Genomic DNA, 21,696 nt, shown 5'->3' on the forward strand with positions numbered 1-21,696 from the left:
ACCATGAGCCTGACACAGGTTCCCACTTCAGTTATGCTGCTTTAGCTCCTGGTCCTGTTGCATCTTCAACTTGGTATCTTCTCCACTCCCGTGGGCACATTCTTTTCTGCTTTTAATGATCACTCCGGCTTCCAGTATATTCCAGGAGTTTGCACCCATTTTTTTAAAGTTGATTTCTTATGGTAATCTCCACATCCAACATGGGGATGGAACTCAGGACCCCCATCAAGAGTCACATGCTCCACCGACTGAGCCAGCTAGGCGCCTCGACCTTGGTCGCCATTACTCTAAGATTATTTTGCTTATTGGCTTTTTTGTATCTATCCTATAGCGGGGGGCTCGGGGACTCGGGTGGGGGTAAGTCTCCAAACTGTCTTCCCCAAATATGTTAGAACCCTCAGGCTACCCAGTTGTTTGCTCAACTCTGTAGCGGTGGTATGATACAGGCCAGAAAAGTTCTCCATGTGCTAAACTATATAGACGGGCTATCTGCCGAAGGGTAGTGTTAAAGCTTTTCTTGGGTTATAACTGAGTAAGGTGTGTAAACGTGAGGGAATCCTTCAGGTCAAGGACAGAAGTCCCGGGAATGGACTTTAGAAGGCCTGCGACCGTCCACAGCCTGTGCTCACACAGGGCTGAAGCTAGTTTTCAAGGGGGTGGGGAATGGGGGGCTTAGATTAGGTCATCAGGCCATCCACACCCGCTGAAGCTGGGAGCAAGGCTGTGCTTGCTTAGCACAAATCGCGGCGAACGCCTGGCCGAATTCCACTCGGTCTCCGCGCCTCGGCTCCCCGAACACAAAATGGAAGAACACGACAGCTCGGGTTTGCTTCTGCGCATAAAGTTCTTCGAGGTCGTTGTAAAAATGACACTTCCCGAAGCAGAGAATCTGCAGAGCAAGGTAAACGGAAGGTAGACGAAGGGCGTAAAGGGGCAGGGGCAGCGGCAGCGCAGTGCTAAGGTCGAGAACCACCGCACTTGTCACGTAAACCGCAAGAATCCAAGAGGGCGTGCGTGCTCACTATAGCAACGGCGCAGACTCAGTTCTGGCGTGGGCGTTCTGGGAGTTGTAGTTTTCCAAGATTTGCAGTACAGGAAGACCGATTACGGACATCCTCTCACACTATGCGGGCTCGGGGGTGTCTGCACCGTCCAGTGGAGCGGGCCGGCGTGTCAACAGTGAACAGCATCTGTAGTAGAAGTCTGCAAGGCTGGCGGGACTCCTAGTAAATTCCTGAGGAATTTGGGAAGCTTTCACCAGAAAACGCTCTGTAAATGACCTGGACGGATTAGGCATTCGCCTGGGAGACAGTAGGAAGGTGGCAGCGAGTGGGTGGGACCATTCCAGGCAGAAGAAACTATTCCTACAGAGTTTGGAAGAGCAGTTCTAGATGGCCGAGAACACGAGGAGGCTGACTAAGCAATTATATCCGAGGATTTAGAAATGGGAAGAAATCAGATCATGAGGGGTTTTGAATGCCAAACCCAGTAATTTGAACATTTTCTTGAATACACTGACACCTGACACACAACCCAAGCAGTATGAATAACCCCCTCCTTTGTGTTCTCCCTTGTTTTGTTCATATTTCTGTTTTATCACTTGCTATGGTATTCTGTGTCCTAGTCCGAAGAGCGCGACGAGGGCCGTGACATAAGATAAAAGCTCAGGAAGTATTTTGTTTTTTGGTTTTGGGGGGTTTTTTTGGTTTGTTTTTTTTTTTTTAGGAAGTGTTTTTTGAATGATCAGTTTTGAGTTTTAGAAAAGCAACTGGCAGCAGTAGGGAGAGTGGGTAAGAAGGGAGCAAGGCTGGATGTAAAAAGCCATCAGAGTAAATTGCTTTGCCTACCTTCAGGTTTCCCTCTATCCAAGGGTTGAAACCTGGCACGTCAAAATACATTTCCAATGTGGGTTTTGTTTGGCCAACACTTGAAAAAAAAAAAAAAACCCACAAAAACCTAGTTGCCCGCATTTTAAAAGTGGTAGTTTTCATATTTAAACAATAACAAAAGATTTCTGGCTTCTCTTGAAAAACTTGGGAGATTCGACAATTTGGGGGCCCTGATATTCTCAACAGCTATAGGATGGAGCTGAGTAGCTGCCGCCGCCTTCAGACAGGACAGATCTCCAGTTTGTCACATTCCACACGACTCCTTCCATCAAACTCGGGCCAAATACCAGCTGCCATTTATTATGGTGCTTGCTTTTATTTCCTTATAGTGAACCCTGTTGGGCCTTGGAGGCATTTGAGTCACCCATCTTTGTACTAATCTATCCTGCCTAGTATCTGAGGAGTGATACAATGAAATTAGTATTTTAGAAACATTATTCAGTGAAAAACAGATTAAAGTGAGGGAGCTGTGAGGCAGAAGGAAGAAATAAATTAGAAACCTGTTGAAGGAATATTTGAGAGAACGTGGCCAGTAATTAAAGATTGGATGAAAGATGAGGAAAAGGCAAAATATAACTTCAGAGTTTCCTGCCTGAATGATTGGGAAGATGATCTCACCAATTTAAACAAGAGCAATGGAAGAAGCGGGGAGTTGGCAATCAATATCTTGCTACCTCTACTATTTTGTGGGCAAGGGCTGGCCACGAATTACCAGTTCCATAATTTTCCAGTACTCTGCTGGACATGAAATAAGTGTTCAGGAAATTCTACCTGAACTGAAACTCTGATCCCAGTTGGGAGGTATATATATCTGATGGGCTGGGGGGAGCAGAGGGAGAATTGGAATGCTTGAAAGAAACCAATTAAGCTGTGGGACCTTAGGAATTCTCTCCAGAGTGGGTGATCCTAGGCCTTGGAGGCAGTTCACGCATTCTGGGGAAGAACTTATGCAAAAGTCCTGAAGCAGAGCAAGAATGTGACGCACAGAAACGGAGATGGGGTGGAAATGGTGTCCTTCCAGGGGAAAGGGGGGAAAAATCAGAGACTGGCTGGCAGGACTTTTCCAAGAATACAATGGAACAGCAAGTTCTTGGATGGGGAAGAATAGGCAGAGGATTTTGGACAATGAGGCTGGGAAGGACGGAAGACTTCTTTAAACGTTTCTGAGAGCACATGATTTAAAAGGAGAATAAATTTTCAGCCCAAATCCCAAATAAATATTTATATTTTATGTTACTAATATGTACAACTGCAGTAATGTTACATACTTCATAAACACACCAAAAAATAGAAATTAAAGGGACACCTGGCTGCCTCAGTCGCTGGACCATTGCAACTATTGATCTCAGGGTCTTGAGTTCCAGTCCTATGTTGGGTGCAGAGTTTACTTAAAAAATATTTTAAAATAGAAATTAAAAGAGATTAGATAAAAAATATAAGTATTTGAGTAAATTTTCTTCCTTCACACCCAGTATATGTCACACACGCCACTTCGGGGGCCCTGCTGTAATCCAAGGGAGCCACTGGATGTTCTGAAACAGAGGAGCGGCATGGTCTCTGTTGACTTTCTCAATTCTGCAAGTTTTAGAGGCAGAGATATCAAAGAACTGTAACTGCTTTGGAGAGCCAGGGCTTTCCACGTGCCAGGAACCGCCTCGGTGTTTTACGCTTAACTCATTTAATCCCCAAAGCTGTAGGTACTCAAGATGACAAAACTGAGGCATAGTGAGATTAAGACACTTTCTCAGGGTCATACCGAAGTGACGGCGCCAGAATTGGAACCCACCCAGCGAAGGTCCACAGCCCATGAGCTTAACCACTACTGGCAGAGGTGGAGGTGGGGAAGGCACTGCTTTTTCTCTCTTATCGCCCGGATCAAGCCCCTCACCAATCCGAGCTGTCGTAAGAGTGCTGGGCACAACGCGAGCAGGCGGCAGAAATTCACTTAGGGCCCGGATCTAAGGGAGTCATCTAGAACTCAGTTTATTTACAAGTCCGTACCCTCAGAGGCTGATGTCGACGACTGCGCAAGCGCAGACCGAGGGGCTTGGTTTCTATGGTTTCCGGGTGCGACAAGCAGAGGGAAGGTCGGGTCTCGCCGTCGCGCTGCAAGCGTCGCACTGCGGGCGTCCTTTCCGGCAGGCCTCTGCGTCGCTCGCAGATCTTCCAGAAGCGGCGGCCAGCGGGGAGACAAGGGCATCGCGGCGCGACGGTAGGGGCTGCGTTTGTCCGCGGGTAGTTCCTTCCCGGATTTCTTTAACGAATTTTCCCTTGCTTTCCTGGGTGTCCGTTCTTCCAGGCCCGAACTCTGGGCATGTTTTCTGCGTTCCCAGGCCCCTGCGCCCACAGTCAATGTCACTGATCGCGCCTCTCTCGGCTGTGTCCAGGTTAATTTGGCTTTCTGCTGGACTAATTCTTTGGCATTCTGTTTCTTAACCTGAGGTCCACCTACCTTATACTGGCTTTCAAGGCGCTGAGTGATTGCGGCCCCGCCAGCCTCCAGCTCCTTTCGTTCTTCATCCCGACATGCACTCTGCGCTCCAGCCGGGTCTGGGTGCTCAGTGTCCCGCAGACATACCCAGTACCTCCGGCTGTGATTCGTGCTGTGCTTTACTGGAATACTCTGCCCAGTGACCTTCACTTGGCAAACTCAACCCTTCTTAAAGGCATTTTCAGATCTCCTGGGGAGTGTTGGTGCTTACTCCTTCGAGCTATACCCCCTTTGCGTTGGGTTCCCGGTTCCTTGTGTGTCTCCATTCTAGTGCTTTCGTTGCAACTGCTGCTTTCCCCCCATTCCAGTGCCTGGAACGTTATTACTCAGTAAACGAAAGAATGGGTAGAAAATATAAAAATTAAGTTCACCTGTAAATCTACCACTCATATATGACTTTGACATTTTTTGTGCTTCCTTCCAGTCTTCTTCTGCAATTTTTCTTTGACATTGTAGACCCTTGTTTTTAAATTTAACATTAAAATATAAGTACCATGTATATTATCTATCATATTCTACTAGGCAGGTACCGGATTAAATTATCCATTTCCTTATTGTTGCACACTTAAGTTGTTTGAAATTCTTTTTATCCCCCCTAACAATTACTGAGATCCTGCCGGGTCCCTGCCCTCACAGCACTCATTGTTCAGTAAGGGAGACATTCAAGTTAACAGTCCATTACAGGGGCATGCAAAGTACTCGTATGGGAAGTTGAGATGCTGCGAGAACATAGAGGAGGAAAACCAGGTTCAGGATGGATTCACAGGAGAAGTGTCATCTGAGTTGATATGAATAGAAAAATGTAAAGAAATGTTTTTGTGCTTGTGCTTTTTTGTTCTTTTCAGTTATTTCTTCAGATCTCTCACAAAGAATTGGGATTGAGTCAAGGCATAAACACTGACTTTTGATTAAAACGACCTTATAAAAAATGACCTTATCAATACAGAGATGACTTTTATGCATTGTTTTTTAGTTCTGGTGGTTTTTTCCCCCTTGGGTTTTGTGAAAACACAGGTATTGCTAATCTACCATAAACTGGAGGAACCTGTCAAATGAAAAAATTTAATGAGACTATATTGGGAGAATAGCATAAAATAACTTTCTAGAGGGATGCTTATAAATGTCTCGTTTTTCTTAGAAATTTCTCATTTGATTGCACTTTTATGGCATTATTTCTTTTTTTATCTTCCATTTCAGCCATGCCTTTCTTTGATGTGCAGAAAAGGCTGGGCCTTAACTTAGATCATTGGATGACAATCCAAACTGCCGAGCAGCCTCACAAGATTCCAGGTCGATGCCATGCTTTTGAAAAAGAATGGATAGAATGTGCACATGGAATTGGTGGTACCCGTGCAGAGAAAGAGTGCAAGATAGAATTTGATGATTTCGTAGAATGTCTGCTTCGGCAGAAAACGGTGAGGAGTGATGGAGACGGGAGCTGAATTATTTCCTTGTGTCTTTGGGTCTGCTTTTAAGTGTTTTTAACTGGTCACTGGCAATGGCTCGCCCAAAGTGAATGGGCAAAACTTTTGTGGTGAAACACTTTCTCTACATAGGTTGCATGTCAAGGAAGTTAAATCCCTTCAGCTCTGAGAAGGGTCTGTTGTTCCTCAGTGTTCTTCCTTATCTTCTGACATATTTTCCTTAGTGTTGTACCCTGCTGTAGCCACCAGATTAGAAATCGCATGTGTGTGTATTCCCATTTTTGCAGTAGGCTATAAAGCAGAAGTTACCAACCAGCTTTGGATGTTTGTCCTTGAATATCTCTGGGTGAAAATGTTCCAGATTCGTCGAACCCTCATTGGAGAGGTCGTGAAAACACTGCAGATCTGTTACACTGAGCCTGGTGTAACAGTCTCTGGATTAATTTCTACTCTGGGGAAAATGGAGGTGTTAAGGAAATTATCTTAGGTGAGCCTGACCAATGAGGCAGGGGAAGAAGGATGTTAACAGCATGATGTCTGCCTCCTCGAGAGTTGAATGAGTTACGTAACATGTGGACTGTATTCTCCCTTAGAGAAGAAATCTTTGGGTGTTGGCTGTTATTTTGCCTGTTTCTCTGCTCCATATATAACAAATAGAAATGTTTTTATTACTCCCAACTCCTTGGAGTTCAGGAAAGCAATTTAAATTTTTAGTTAAATATATATCAGTTATTTGTATCAAAATTTGTAAATTTCTTATCTTTTAACATTTGCTATTGGCATTTGGGTAAAGTGAAGCCAAACTTGGAAGGAATTATCGGGTTTCAGGTAGTAATTTTGTATTGATCTCTGCAGGAATATTGATCATTAAGTGAGTAATATTGTAGTATTACTGAGGGACAGTGAGTGGGTCATGGTTAGCCACCTACCAGCTATTTAGTTCACAATGTGTCTTAACTTCTCTTCTTGTGGGCCCCACTTACTCATTACTCAGATTAAGACTACTCTTCATGCAGCGGAAAGAACACTGGATTGGGAGTTAAGAGGGCTGGTTTTGTTGTTGATTTGTTTGTTTGTTTTGTTCTCTTAAGATTTTATTTTTAAATAATCCCTACCCAACATGGGGCTCAAACCCACAACTTGGAAATCAAGAGCCACACGCTCCATTGACTAAGCCAGCCTGGTGACTCGCAGAGAGCTGGGTTTTAATGCTGGTTCTGCCACCACCGGTTTTGTGACTTTGGGCAAGTCACTTCCCTTTTTGGTCTCTGTTTCCTTATCTGGAGATATCCAAGAGTTGCTCTCAGGTCACTTCCTCATCCTGTGAATTTGTAAATAGGTCTGTTACTGTTTTAGAGGTCACCCTGAATAACTAGATACTTAGCCCTAGGTGAAGAAGCTAGTGAATCAGGGAATTAGAATCAAGCAGTGTTCTAAGTTCTTAGCTTGTAATAGTGGATTTATTTCACACAATAATCCTGGGAGATGCTTTACTAGTATTTTTCCGATATACAATTAAAAACTTGGGGCAAGACAAAAAAAATCAAGGCCATTGCCTAAGGTCATATTGCCAGAAAGCGGCGGAACTGGGATTTGAACCTGGCAGTGCGGCTGCAGAGCCTGCGCTTCTATCTGCGACGCTAGGAGCTGTTAGACTTCAGAGACAGATGCGGCGTTAGGTGTCATATTAGCTCAGTCATGACTAGTCCTCTGTTGGGAGATTCTTTATGTGTAGTTTTTAATTGTTGGGATGAGATTCTTTAATAGAGAAATGTTTAAGAGTGCAGTCTTTTATATTAACAATACTGGAATTTTAAAAAATGCAATCTTTTAAAAATGGCTAATGTTTCTATCATTATTTAGGACACCTAGAGGTTTTTCCACTGAAGTTATATCCTGACTGATTCTTTAAGGTTAATGGGATCTTTTACTAAATATACTAACTCTTCGTGCCTTTGTGAAAACTTACTCACCAAAAAAAGAAATATTAATTGAAGCACCTATTATGTCAGGAGCTATTGTAGGTGCTAGGAATATACAGTAAGAAAACAGCAAGAAGTCCTACCCTAACGGAGCTTATATTTGGGTAAGGGGGTGTCAAATTAACAAACAAGTTAAAGTGTGTTAGGTGTTGGTAATTGCAGCAGGGAAGATAAAGATAGAAAGCGCTGCGTGTGGGAGCTGAGTGGATGCTCTTTTTTTTCTCTCTGTCTCTTAAAGAGTTGTCAGAGAAGAGCTCAGCACTAGAAGACATTTGAGCAGAGACTTAAAGTGAGCCATGTGAATGTGAGAGAAGAATGTTCTGGTTATAGGAAAGAGCAAGTGCAAAGGTCCCTGAGCTGGAGCGGACAGAATGAGGGAAAATATTAAGACATATAGTCAGAGTAAGTCATAAGGAAGGATTCAGCTTTTTTTCTCAGTAAGATGGGAAGCCATTGGGTTTTGGGCAGAGGAATAACACAGTCAGGATTAGGGCATGTATTTTGTGTGTCACAAAATCCGTGTGAATTACAGCTTTCCTATAACCTTGTATAGCATGGCTTTCTGTGGTTGGGAAGCACCAGTGTCCTACCTGAGAGGAAGAGGCAGAACTCAGGGCTCAGTAGTGACAGTAGCTGAGCACATACCAGGTCTTTATTTTGGTGTGGTGAAGAGAAACCTCATATTGGCTATTTCTGCTTCCTTCATACCCAGTGAACAGTCACCAGCAGCAGTGCCAATTTCACAGAGAGGTCAGGACTGTATCAGCTGTGAGACTATCTCATCTTTTAATATTGTAAAGATTTAAGTATGCACAAGTATGCCTCTTAAAGGTTTTTGATCTATGTTTTGTTACTGTTTTTGTAAATACCTGTATTCCTGTATATAACAGGAACATTTTAGTTACTATTTTTAAAGGAGATCTTATGCATACCAGAAATTCGTTAAAGGCTTGGGAAGTGATTTCAAGTTACTTCTTTAAAGAAGGATTTCGTCTCAGAGGACCTCTAGGATGAAAAGCTTCCATAGTTTAAAAATAAAGCCAGTTTTCATTCTGTTTCTCTAGCCCTCAAGTTTATGGTACATACTTCCCCTTAGTTTAAATACTTTTTTCCTTTGACAGATGAAACGTCTGAGTGACATCAGGAGGCAGCGGGATAAACTAATAAAGGAAGGGAAGTACACACCTCCACCTCACCACTTGGGCAAGGAGGATCCTAGGCCCTGAGCAGAGCTGCTGCTGATGGCCGGAAGCTGATTTTCATGTTCTCTCTTCTCCGCTGGAAAGTTCATTTACTGAAAACCTCTTTGTGAAAGTGTCTAAAAATAAAGGATTGCTCTATCCTATTCATCTATTTTCTCTTGGATCATACTTTTTTTTTTTTTTTTAAAGATTTTATTTATTTATTCGACAGAGATAGAGACAGCCAGCGAGAGAGGGGACACAACAAGCAGGGGGAGTGGGAGAGGAAGAAGCAGGCTCTCAGGGGAGGAGCCTGATGTGGGGCTTGATCCCAGAACGCCAGGATCATGCCCTGAGCTGAAGGCAGACAGTTAACGACTGAGCCACCCAGGCGCCCCTAGAAGTAGAATTTGAATCTAAATCTAGGCTTCCACTTCTAGATGACCTTTTGCTAATGTGATAAGAAAAGCCTAGACAAAATAATTCAGAGTTTTCCATGGTGCCAGTAAAAAGTGGTATATGTAAGGAAGCCTTGAACTGAACTCCAGAAAAATATATATGTAACAGAACTGGTCAGCTTCCATTCTGGGGGGCGGGTGGTGGGCTCCTGGTGTGGATATGGGTAGGACTGCCATAGGGAGATATTGCAGGGCTAAGGGAAAATCGCTGGGTCTAAGGTGACCCTTTGGAAGGGGAAAACACCTTGGAATCTGGAGGAACCTCAAACGCAGCAAAGTGCCTGCTTCAACAGTTCTGCCTTCACTCCTGCTGCCTTCCCCTCCATATAAATAATGTAGCTGTGCACATTCTTGGGGTGATTACATTCTGGGACCCTGTCAGAGTTGACTCCAAAGGTGAACCAAGAATACCTAGAAGTGGGGTGCCTGGGTATCGCAGTCATTAAGCGTCTGCCTTCAGCTCAGGGCGTACGTCATGCTCCTCTGCTAGGAGCCTGCTTCTCCCTCTCCCACTCCTCCTGCTTGTGTTCCCTCTCTCACTGGCTGTCTCTCTGTCAAATAAATAAATAAAATCTTTAAAGAAAAAAAAATATCTAGAAGTGCAACCAACTCAAATTCTTCCCAGCTCAAATTCTGACAAGATCAAAAGGACAACATCTAGGAAGGTTGGGAGTTTTGTTAATCACAGGTGAAATCAACTTAATTAAAGCCGCAACTCAGCGCTAACCCTACCCTAAGACCAGTCTGAATGATGAGTCCTTCTGCTGGTTAGAGAAAAGGGTTTCTACAAAGCAAATATTATTTATTTATTCTGTTTATTTCTTTTTTATTTTTTCTTCAATAAGAAACTATTCTTTTATATACAGTATCTGATATGCACTATCAAATTGTAAAACATGCAAAGAAGTGAGAAAATGTGACCCAGGGGCACCTGGGTGGCTCAGTTGGTTAAGTGTCTGCCTTAGGCTCAGGTCATGATCTCAGGGTCCTGGGATCGAGCCCAGCATTGGGCTCCCTGCTCAGTGGGGAGTCTGCTCCTCCCTCTCCCTCTGCCCCTCCCCCTTCCACTTCCCCCTCCTCATATGCTCACTTTCTATCTCTCTCAAATAAATAAATAAAATCTTTAAAAAAACGTGGCCCATAATCGAGAAAAAGTCAACAGAACTATTATAAATTTTATTATTATAAACAAATGAAAATTCTAGAACTGAAAGATCAGTATCTGAAATGCATTGAATGGACTTAACAGATTGAATGCTATAAAAGAATCAGTGGATATGAAAACAGATCAGTAAGAACTAAAGCAGAGAGAAAAAAAAGATTAGAAAAAATAGAGTATCAGTTACCCATGGAGTAATATGAAGCAGTCTTTGTATATTTGGAGTCTCAAAAGGACAGGAGAGAATATAGCATGTGACATTGGAAAACAATCTGAAAATGCAATTAAGAGAACAATTCCACTTACAATAGCATTGAAAAGAATTAAACACTTAGGAATAAATTTAGCAAAAGTGTAAAACTTAACTCTTAAAACTTCAAAACACTGGTGAAAGAAATTAAAGAAAATCTGTAAAATGGAAAGACATCATGTTCATGATCAGAAGATGCTATTGTGAGGATGATGGCATTACTTCCTAAATTGATCTACAGATTTAACATAATCCCTTTCAGAATCCCAGCTAGCTTTTTTGTAGAAATAAACTGGATCTTAAAATTCATATGGAATTATAAGGGACCCAGAATAGCCAGAGCAGTCTTGAAATTGAAGGACAAAGAGGAGGGCTCTCACTTCCTAATTTCAAAATTACTACAAAGCAATAATCAAGATAGTGTGATACTGGCATAACTGTAGACATATATAAATCAATGGAACAGAATTGAGAGTCTGGAAATAAACCCATATATCCATTGTCAATTGATTTTTGACAATTTTTGACATTGGATAAAATTAATTTCCACAAGTCCAAAGAGATCAGCCAGTAATATGGATATCTGACAGAATAAAATCAACACTCTTGAGAAGATAATAACAGAAGCCAGAGTCTCTACTACTTTTATCATTCACAATATTTAATATATAGTAGACATGTATACTATAAACAGGAAATGTAACCCATAGTAAAGGGAAAAAGCAGTCAACAGAAACAGACTCTAGGATGATTCAGAAGTTCAATTAGCAGACAAGGAGTTAAAAGCATCTATTAAAATGTTCATGGGGTACCTGGGTGGCTCAGTTGGTTAAGTGGCTGACTCTTGATTTTGGCTCAGATCATGATCTTAGGGTCATGAGATTGAGCCCTGTGTTGGGCTCCATGCTCAGCAGGGAGTCTGCTTGCGATTCTCTCTCTTCATATCCCTCAGCCCCTCCCCCCTTGCTCTTTCTCTCACTGTCTCTCTCAAATAAATAAGTCTTTTTAAAAATATATGTTCATGAAGAGGTAGGGAATCTTAGAAGAGAAATGAAGACATGGAAGAGAGCAAATGAAATTCTAGAACTGAAAACTACCATATCTAAAATGAAAAATTCAGTAGGGGCGCCAAGTGACTCAGTCATTTGAGCAACCGACTCGACTTCAGCTCAGGTCATGATCTCAGGATCATGAGATTGAGCTCCATGTTGGACTCTTTGCTCAGCATGAAGTCTTCTTGAGATGTCTCCCTCTCATGCTGCCTCTTCCCTCCTCTCTCTCAATGGATAAATTTTAAAAATCTTAAAATGAAAAATTCACTAGATGGGCTTAAGAACAAATCAGAGACACTAAGAGAAAGGTTCAGTGACATTGAAGATCAATCAAAGAGTTTTACTACAAAGAAAGATTGCAGAAGGAATCTCAAAAGCAGGTTACATGAAAGAAGTCAGACACAAGAGACTGTATATACTATATGATTCCATTCATAGGGCTTTCATGACCGTACAAAGTAATCTCTGGTAATAGCAAACAAAGCAGTAATCGCCAATGAGGGACAACTGGATGGGGATTGGATGGGAGAGGACATGAGCGTTCTGAGAGTATGGAAAGGTTCTTTATCTTGACTGTAGCGGTGATTACATGGACGTACACAATCATCAGAACTCATGAAACTGTACACTTAAGAGCTGCGTATTTCACTGCATGTACAGGGTTAACCTGAAAGAAGGCAAGAAAAAAGGAACAGGGGCAAAAAAACAGGTGAAATAGATAGGAAACAAGTAGCAAAGTGGTATACTTAAACCCAACCAGATTAATACTTAAGAAATGGTAAATATGTGAGTAAATGTAAAAGGTGGCTTTCCCGCTTCTCTTAATGTCTCTGAAAACTACAAAGTGATGAGAAAAATTAAAGACACCTGTGGTAGGCTGCTTCTAAAATGACTCCCAGTGATCCCCATCCCCTGTGTAATGTAATGTCCTGTGTAACCCCCTTTTGTGGTGTATAAGCCTGACTTATAGAATATGTTAAAAGTGAGAGGATGCATAGGACTGTTATCCACCTTGCTGGCTCGCTCGCTCTCTCCCTCCCTCAGTCTCCTCACTTGCTCACTTTGGGGAAGCAGGATGCCTTGGACTTTGACACCTGCCCACACCATCTATCCAACAGTAGTGAGGTGACCCTCGTCCATGCAGAGGAGGATTTGGGAGATGAGGAAACTGAGGAAAGAGGTTCTTTAAAACCTGTATGTGAGGAGGACCTGGGTGACTCGGCCAGTTAGGCGTCTGCCTTCAGCTCAGGTCATGATCCTGGGGTCCTGGGATTGAGTCCTATGTCGGGCTCTCTGCTCAGCCGGGAGCCTGCTTCTCCCTCTCCCTCTGCCACTCCCCCTGCTTGTGCATGCTCTCTCTCTCTCAAATAAATAAATAAAATCTTAAAGAAAAGAACAAACTTATATGTGAAGTCCTAAGCAGACCCCAGAGTGACCCACAGGTCAAAATGAATATAATTTGTATGGCAAAATTTGGGAACTGAATTACAGTGTGGAATACCATGCAGGTTTTCAGATTGGTTTCTGGTAGCACACAAAGGAAGCAGACCAGAATAGCACTGCAAGCACTCTGAAAACTAAATTGTCTTTGGAATGACAGCTCTCAAAAGTAAGCCAGGACCTGGGCACTAAACTAAAAAGCGTGACTACCAGCTAAAATAGATTTAAGTAGGATCCAGAGTCTCATACCCTAATACACAAAATGTCCAGGTTTTAATAGAAAATCACTCATCATGCCAAGAACTAGGAATCTGAATGAGGAAACAATTAACAGATGCCAACACAAGGATAATTCAGATGTTGGAATATCTGACAAAGATTTTAAAGCAGTCATCATAAAAATACTTCAGCAAGCAATTACAAACTCTTGAAATAAAATAAAAATCTCAGCAAGTAGAAAAACATGGGAACCAATCTGAAATTATTGAGCTGAAAGGCAGAACTCATTGCATGGGCTTAGCATCCAAATGACAGAAGAATCAGTGAATTTACCAGTAGTTCCAGAAAAAAAATGTAAGAGTATGTATATATGATTTTAGGTCGGCAAAGGTGTCTTACCAAGAACACAGAGGCCACTAACCATTAAGAAAAATTGATAAATTAGATTTCATTAGATTAAAACTTCTATTCATCAGAAGACAGTATTAAAAATGAACAGGCATGCCGGGGCACCTGGGTGGCTCAGCTGGTTAAACATCTGCCTTCGGCTTGGGTCATGATCCTGGGGTCCTGGGACTGAGTCCTACGTCGGGCTCCCTGCTCAGCCGGGAGCCTGCTTCTCCCTCTGCCTGCCACTCTCCCTGCTTGTGCCCTTCATCTCTCTGTCGAATAAATAAAATCTTTAAAGATTTTTAAAAAATGAATAGGCAAGCCAAGATTGGGAGAAATCTTCAAAATACATGTATACGATGAAGGTCTTATATCCAAAATATGTATGGGTGTGTGTGTGTGTGTGTACATACACATGCATATATAGCTTGGATTTCTGCAAATCTATAGTAAAAAGGCTGACAACCCAGTTTGTTTTTTTAATGGCAAAAGACTTGAATACACATTCCCACAAAAGAAGATACACACATGGTCGATGAGCATGTAAAAAGATGCTAAAAAAATAAAGTGCTTGATATTGTTAGTAATCAGGAAAATGCAAATTTAATACATAATGAGATATCTCTTCACACCAACAAGAATGGCCAAAATTTTTTATTATTTATTTTTTATTATTTATTTATTTATTTATTTATTATGATGTGGGAGAGGGAGAAGCAGACTCCCCACTGAGCAGGGAGCCCAATGGTCTTGATCCTAGGACCCCAAGATCATGACCTGAGCTGAAGGCAGACACTTAACTGACTGAGCCACCCAGGTACCCCAAGAATGGCCAAAAATTTTTCAAAACTAAGAGTACCAAATGTTAGTGAGAATGTGGAACATCCGGAACTCTCTTACATTGCTATGGGAGTATAAAATGGTGTTGCCACTTTGGGAAATTATTTTGCAGTTTCTTTTTATTTTACATAGAGCACGTGCAGGCATGGGGGGAGGGGCAGAGGGAGAGAATCTTCAAGCAGACCCCATCCTGAGTGTGGAGTCCAACATGGGGCTCGATCTCACAACCCATGAGATCATGACCTGAGCTGAAATCAAGAGTCAGATGGTCACTGACTGAGCCACGTGCCCCCCTATTTTTCAGTTTCTTAAAGTTAAATATACATTGGCCACATGACCAAGAAGTTTCACTCTGAGATGTTTTCTCAAGACAAGTGAAAATGCTTGTTTAATCGAAGTTGTATTGAATGTTCATAGCAGCTTTATCCATAATAGCAAAAAACCCAAGTGATCGTCAATATGATAAACAAATTGTGGTATACCCATATAATGAAACACTTCCCAGCAATAACAGTGAATAAACTGCAGGAACATGAAAGCACTTGGATAAATCGTAGTCTTTATGTTGAGTGGAAGCAGCCAGATACAGTGTACATTGTATGATTCCATTTATACAAAATTCTGCATTTTATGTGTAAACTGTAGCTCTATTAAAAAAAAAATCCTGGTTTATTGAACTCCAAAGCTCACACTCTTGAAAGATAGTGAATCTACATCCATTTCTCTGTATTCTCTGGTCAAAGTATTATGATTTATCAATGGAAATAAAAAGTAAATTCCTCTGAGGGACGTACAATTTAACCATAAGTCAACGCACAATAAGATAAATACAACTGGAGGCAAAATTTAAAGACTGAAGAGGAGCTTGTTTCTGGATTATACTCTACTGAGCTCTGTCATCTGAGTAAATCACTTAAGCCTATCTGAATCACTGTTTCCTGAAATGAAGCTTTCTTCCAGCACTGCATTTCACTGATCTGTGAACTTCCGGCGAATTTAGTGCAGGCTGCATCGAGATCTTGAAAGGTGCAACAGGGCTTCCGCCGGCAAACTTGTGGGCAAGGCGGTTCAGGTCGAGTCACATGGGCAAAGGTGTGGTAGAAGGGATTATTAGTGGGTCCCTCAGTTCCTCCTGAAGCAGAGGTCCTCCTTGTGAAATGGCTAATGTGTAGCATTCTGGTGCAACCAAAGAATGTTGAACCACGCGGCCCAAATGTGGAGTAGCCAACGGGGAGCAAAGAGAGACACCTGACTGAATAGGTGAGATTGATGTGGGGAAGAAAGGCAGAAGAAAAATGATGAAATTTCCTTACTACCTACAGCCCATTGACAACTCCTTGAAACTGGCATGGTGACATTCCTCTAGGGACTCAGCTGCCTCGATGTTAATACTTTGCTAAGAGCAAAAGGCAATCTTAGCCCGACCCCCAGGATCCTGTAAGTCTACTGTAACATATACAAATTCTTTTGGAAATTTCCTTTATCTTTCCCCCCCCAAAGATACATGTTGGCAATCATTCCCCAAGCATATGACCCCCGATAGACATCTGAAGGGTCTCATGACTCAGGTCTTATTACACAGTAATAAATGACCCTTTTCCCAACAATAGCTAGGCCCCTCGAGGTCCTGGAAACCTTGCTTCCCAATTCCTTAGAGACTTAAGCTATCCCTAACCTCTCCCAACTTGGGCCACTTTCATGACCCCAGTGCAGCTTTTTCTGCCCACAAGTCCTGTCCCCCTGCTTTCACAAAATCACCTTTTTGCACCAAAGATGTCTCAAGAATTCTTTCTTGGCCGTGGCTTCGAACCCTAAAGTCTTTCCTACATCAAGATGAGCCATGAATGTAAGTGCAAGAGTTTACTGACAGCACTGGGGAGCCCCCATAGGTTTAGGAGCAAAGGAGTGATGTGATCAGAGTTTTGGAAGATTGGCCAAGCAGCCTCTGAGGGACAGGTAGAGAGGGCAAGGAAGGCTCGATCTGTGTTTTTCGGAGGCACATGTTGGCCCACTATCTCTGGCTTGGGGGAAGCAGGGAGAGTAGTGGAGACTAATGCAAGGGCACAAATTTGGCCTAGAGTAGTGGTGGTAAGAAAGCAGGGGAGGGGTTGGAAGGGAGGCACGCCTGGAGGTAAAGTCCCTGGCCTCCTAAGAGGGCAACCCTCAGGTCCCTGCCTGGAGTCAGTCAAAATGGTGTCCTCTCTCCTGCCCGACTATCCAGCCTTGGCACCTGGAGGACTCACTCTGATTTCAGTGACCATTCAAAGTGACAGTGGCACCTGTCATTTGCAGACCATAGAGATCAGAGCAGAAATGACCCAGGCCACAGTGACTTATTATTAATCTGCATGTCATTTAGAGGCACTTATCTGCCAGCCCTGGCTGGAGACCGCAGCAACGCTGGACAGTTCTCCTCCTCTTGCTCAGTATTATCACTGTTCTGTTACACACGGCCAGCCTTTCGAAGGGTTTCTTCGAGGGGAGTTTCCCCCTGGTTGGCACTAGTGCTTCTGTTTCCTTATGGCACAGAGGGCCAGGCACATGGCTCTGGCCAAGGAGAATGATGACGTCCCAGCCAAACACTCCCTCAAGATGTATTGAGCCGGCCAGCGCCTTGCTGACCGCCCAGATTGTTTTGTGTCTGATCTCCCAAAGACAGAGCACATAAGGGAATCCCGGGTCACTCAGGAAGCTCCCGTCCTCTGTCAATGGTTGGGCTTTGCTTTATCCCAGCAGAGCAGAGAGGTTGCTCCGCATTTCTCAGCTCTGGCCAGACGCAGTGGAGGCTGGTCCTGCACACAGAAGGCCAGAGGTGATGCTCTGGGGATAAGGAGGGGTGAGGATTCAGGAACAGAAGATCAGTGGCTTCCTCCTGATATTTCCCTTTCAGGAAGGAGCCAGAATGCACTGGAGTGAAGAGACTGGGCAGCTCATGAGGCCTCATGTCTCCGAGCAGAGTCAGTGAACTCAACAATTTGAGAACATCTCCCTTGAGCGTGACTCTGCCACCCCAGCTGTGCTGCTAACTTTGGGCACTGAAGTGACAGCAGACGAGGCTAAGAGAACCACTGGTTTGAATCTGTGATGAGAAATGGACCATATTTATAGCCTTTCCTTGGTTCGACTAACACTCCCACATGGCTGGGGTCATCAGTCTGGCCGAAGCTTCCAACACAACGTTCTTTGCTGCTTTAGAACACAAAAACTGCCTCCCCTCGGGGCTTCACTTTGCAGCCACCAAGAATCCGAGGCTTCTGCTGACTTCTGTGTTTCTCTGGGCCAACTGGCTCACTCTGTCGTGCTTCCACAGGAGTGGGCTGGGAGCGTAACTCTGGGTCATGTCATGATTAGGGGTTCTCAAGGAGGAATGAGCTAGCTGTTTTCTGAGAGGAGAGAGGAGAATTTTTTTAAATTATTATTTTATTATTATTATTTATTTGACAGAGAGACAGCCAGCGAGAGAGGGAACACAAGCAGGGGGAGTGGGAGAGGAAGAAGCAGGCTTCTCAGCGGAGCAGGGAGCCCGATGCGGGGCTTGATCCCAGGACGCTGGGATCGTGACCTGAGCTGAAGGCAGATGCTTAACGACTGAGCCGCCCAGGGGCCTGAGAGGAGAATTTTTTTTCTTTTTTTTACCGTCACTGCTTAGAGCAGCCTGTGCTAGAGCAGGGCTTTGTTTTGTGCTGGGAGGGAGAGAACCTTCCCACAATGATACAGCAGAATCCTTTAAGGATCCTGCCAGTGGCTCCTTTTCCGGTGTCACATGCCATCTTTGTTGTGGCCAATACTTCCTGGAGATGGGACACAAGTTCTTATACGGAGGCAGCAAGTGCAGACTCCTACAGCAATGTGAGAACTAGCGATACAACCCTGCTGTGAGTATAAATGCATTCACTGGAGAGGGCAGGACCGACGGCAAGCTCGCCAGAGCCGTCCGTGGTGGCAGTGGGCATCCAGCTCCAGCCAGCTGCTATCAAGCAGAAGCGCAGACCAGGATGACTTCTCTTCCAATGGTTCATGAGAAACCAGAAGTCTACATTTTTATGAGAAATGTATGATTTTTAAATGCGGGCCTCTATGTTTTTAAAGGACGTAGAGTCGCTTCCACGTCTGGAAAGATGGAACAGAGGTCCTTTTCCCTATTCCTCCTGCTAAGTATAGCTAGAAACCCTGGATTAAGTTAAGGGTCTTGAGCTAAGATCATCCTGCATCATCTCAGTGAGCCCTAAATCCAATGACAGGTGTCCTGGAAAGAGATATAAGAGAAGACACAGACATATTGGCGAAGGCCATGTTAAGATAGAGACGGATGCTGGGTGTAAGGATCCATAAGCCAAGGAATGGGGGAAACCAAAAGAAGCTGGAAGAGCTTCTCAAGGGAGGATTCTCCTCTCACATCTTCGTAGGGAGCGCGCTGATTTAGGACTTAGGGCATCCAGAGAGGAGAGGAGAAGTTTCTGTTACAAGCCACCAGGTTTGTGCTAATTTATTTATTTATTTATTTATTTATTTATTTATTTATTTATTTTTAAAGATTTTATTTATTTATTTGACAGGGATAGAGACAGCCAGTGAGAGAGGGAACACAAGGCAGGTGGAGTGGGAGAGGAAGAAGCAGGCTCATAGCGGAAGAGTGATGTGGGGCTCGATCCCACAATGCCGGGATCACGCCCTGAGCCGAAGGCAGACGCTTAACCGCCATGCCACCCAGGCGCCCCAAGGTTTGTGCTAATTTAAATGCACCATGGAAGACTGCTCACCCCGACAACGACCAAACTCCATACGGCAACAACTTAGATGGATCTCAAGGGCTGAGTGAAAAAAGCCATCTCAAAAGGTCGCACACTGTATAATTCCATTCATGTAACGGTCCTGAAAAAACAAAATTGTAGGGATGGAAAAGAGGTTTCCAGTTGCCAGAGGTTAGGGATGGTGGGGTAGGCGGGAACATGACTATAAAGGGGCCGCACTGGGGAGATCTCTGGGATGACGGAACACTTCTGCATCTTGATTGCGGTGGTGGTTACATGAACCTGAAAGTGACAGAATGACACAGCTGTTGGGGCACCTGGGTGCCTCAGTCAGGTAAGCATCTGACTCATGGTTTTGGCACAGGTCATGATCTCACGGGTCGTGAGATTGAGCCCTGCATCGAGCCCCACATCGGGCTCCACACTGAGCAGGGAGACTGCTTGAGATTCTCTCTCTCTCCCTTGACCCTCCCACCACTCATGTGCATCCTTTCTCTCTCTAAAATAAATAAATACATCTTTTCTCTTAAATGACAATGAGCGGGACACCCGGGTGGCTCAGTCGGTTAAGCGTCTGCCTTCGGCTCAGGTCATGATCCCAGGGTCCTGGGATCGAGCCCCACATCGGACTCCCTGCTCCACAGGCAGCCTGCTTCTCTCTCTGCCTGCCACTCCCCCTGCCTCTCTCTGATAAGTAAGTAAGTAAGTAAATAAATAAATAAATAAATAAATCTTAAAAATAAAGTAAAATAAGACAACAAGGAGCTATTTACTCCCATCAACTATCACATTGTGCAAGTGTGAGTTTCCTGCCCCTGATACTGCACCACAGTCACGTAAGAGGTAACCGCTGGAGGAGACTGAGTGAAGGGTACATGGCACTCTTCTGCACTGTCTTTGCAACTTCCTGTGAATCTATAATTATTTCAAAATAAAATGTTTTGGGGTGCCTGGCTGGCTCAGTTGGATTAGCGTGTGACTCTTGATCTCAAGTTCGTGAGTTCGAGCTCCACATTGGGTATAGAGGTTACTGAAATAAATGAATAAACTTAAAAGTTTTTTTTTTAAGTTAAATAGCATGCGGGAACTTTTGGGGATGAGGGACATGGTTTATAGACTCTGTTTGTAGTAGTGGTTATGTAAGTGAATACAGTTCTCAAAACTTACCTAACCATTCTCTTAATGGGGGTGCGTGATGTTGCATGCAAACTATACCTCAATAGAGTACTTTAAGTTCAACAACAACCACAGAATATGGAGTAAACAAAATATACCAGCTTTCAGCCTGAGTTTTTCTAGGCCAAACATTGGAATATTTTATCTTTTGCCACCCAGTGCCTTCCAAATCAACACAAATTAGTGAGTACTTGAATGCCGGGGTTCCACTGCCTCTCCAACATCTGACAGGGGATAGAGATAGGTAAATGTTCATCAGATGAAGGTGTGTTAGGAAAGGAGATACTCTGGGGCTTCCAGCCTAATGGAATAATTTAGATCATCTCTTGCTTACATATCTGGAGCCACTCTTTCCTTATAGTCCAAGGAGTAAACACTTAAAGCCAGTCAACCGTAGGTTATGTTCTCTCCATCCTAGAGAGTAAATGCTTCAGGACATCAGAGAAGCCAGTCTGGAGGGGGTCGATTACTCTTTGTGTCATTTGGATTGTTATTTCTCTTTCTGTATTCTGCTTCTCTATTACACTGCGAGTTGGAAGGCAGGGATCTTTCTATGTTGTTCTAACCCTCTCATTCCTTACATTGAATTCAGCAGCCACTCAAAAATCCTTTGCCATTGATGAATTGTAGTACCATTTGTTCAGGGAAATACCGAGCTATGATATGAACAGGAACAAATTCAAAAGTGGACCTATTCCATGTGCTGAAGACAGCAGGTGAAATACTTACATGGAAGCCTTTTCCATCCCAGATCAACCCACTTAGCCTCCCATCAGTTTATCATCCAAAACAGCCAAAAACCACTTTGAGGAATAAAGCCTAAAGAAATAATAGCACATGTAAATAAAAATGCACGCAGAGGATGCCTGGGTGGCTCAGTCGGTTAAGTATCCGCCTTCGGCTCAGGTCATGATCCCAGGGTCCTGGAATCGAGTGCTGCATCGGGCTCATTGCTACATGGGGAGCCTGCTTCTCCCTCTGCCTGCTGCTCCCC

The 21,696-nt window shown here is 43.6% G+C and overlaps 1 protein-coding gene across 1 annotated transcript; it reads left to right on the plus strand.

Moving 5' to 3' along the window:
* The first annotated feature begins 3,943 nt into the window (after positions 1–3,943).
* NDUFS5 (NADH:ubiquinone oxidoreductase subunit S5) lies at positions 3,944–9,135 on the plus strand. The gene is made up of 3 exons (XM_002927498.4): positions 3,944–4,101; positions 5,578–5,795; positions 8,908–9,135. The coding sequence occupies exons 2-3, from the start codon at positions 5,580–5,582 to the stop codon at positions 9,010–9,012; spliced, it is 321 nt and encodes a 106-aa protein (XP_002927544.1). The 5' UTR covers positions 3,944–4,101; positions 5,578–5,579; the 3' UTR covers positions 9,013–9,135.
* The last annotated feature ends 12,561 nt before the right edge of the window (positions 9,136–21,696 follow it).

Source organism: Ailuropoda melanoleuca, chromosome 2 (assembly GCF_002007445.2).
Source record: "Ailuropoda melanoleuca isolate Jingjing chromosome 2, ASM200744v2, whole genome shotgun sequence".
NCBI classification, from domain to species: Eukaryota; Metazoa; Chordata; class Mammalia; order Carnivora; family Ursidae; genus Ailuropoda; species Ailuropoda melanoleuca.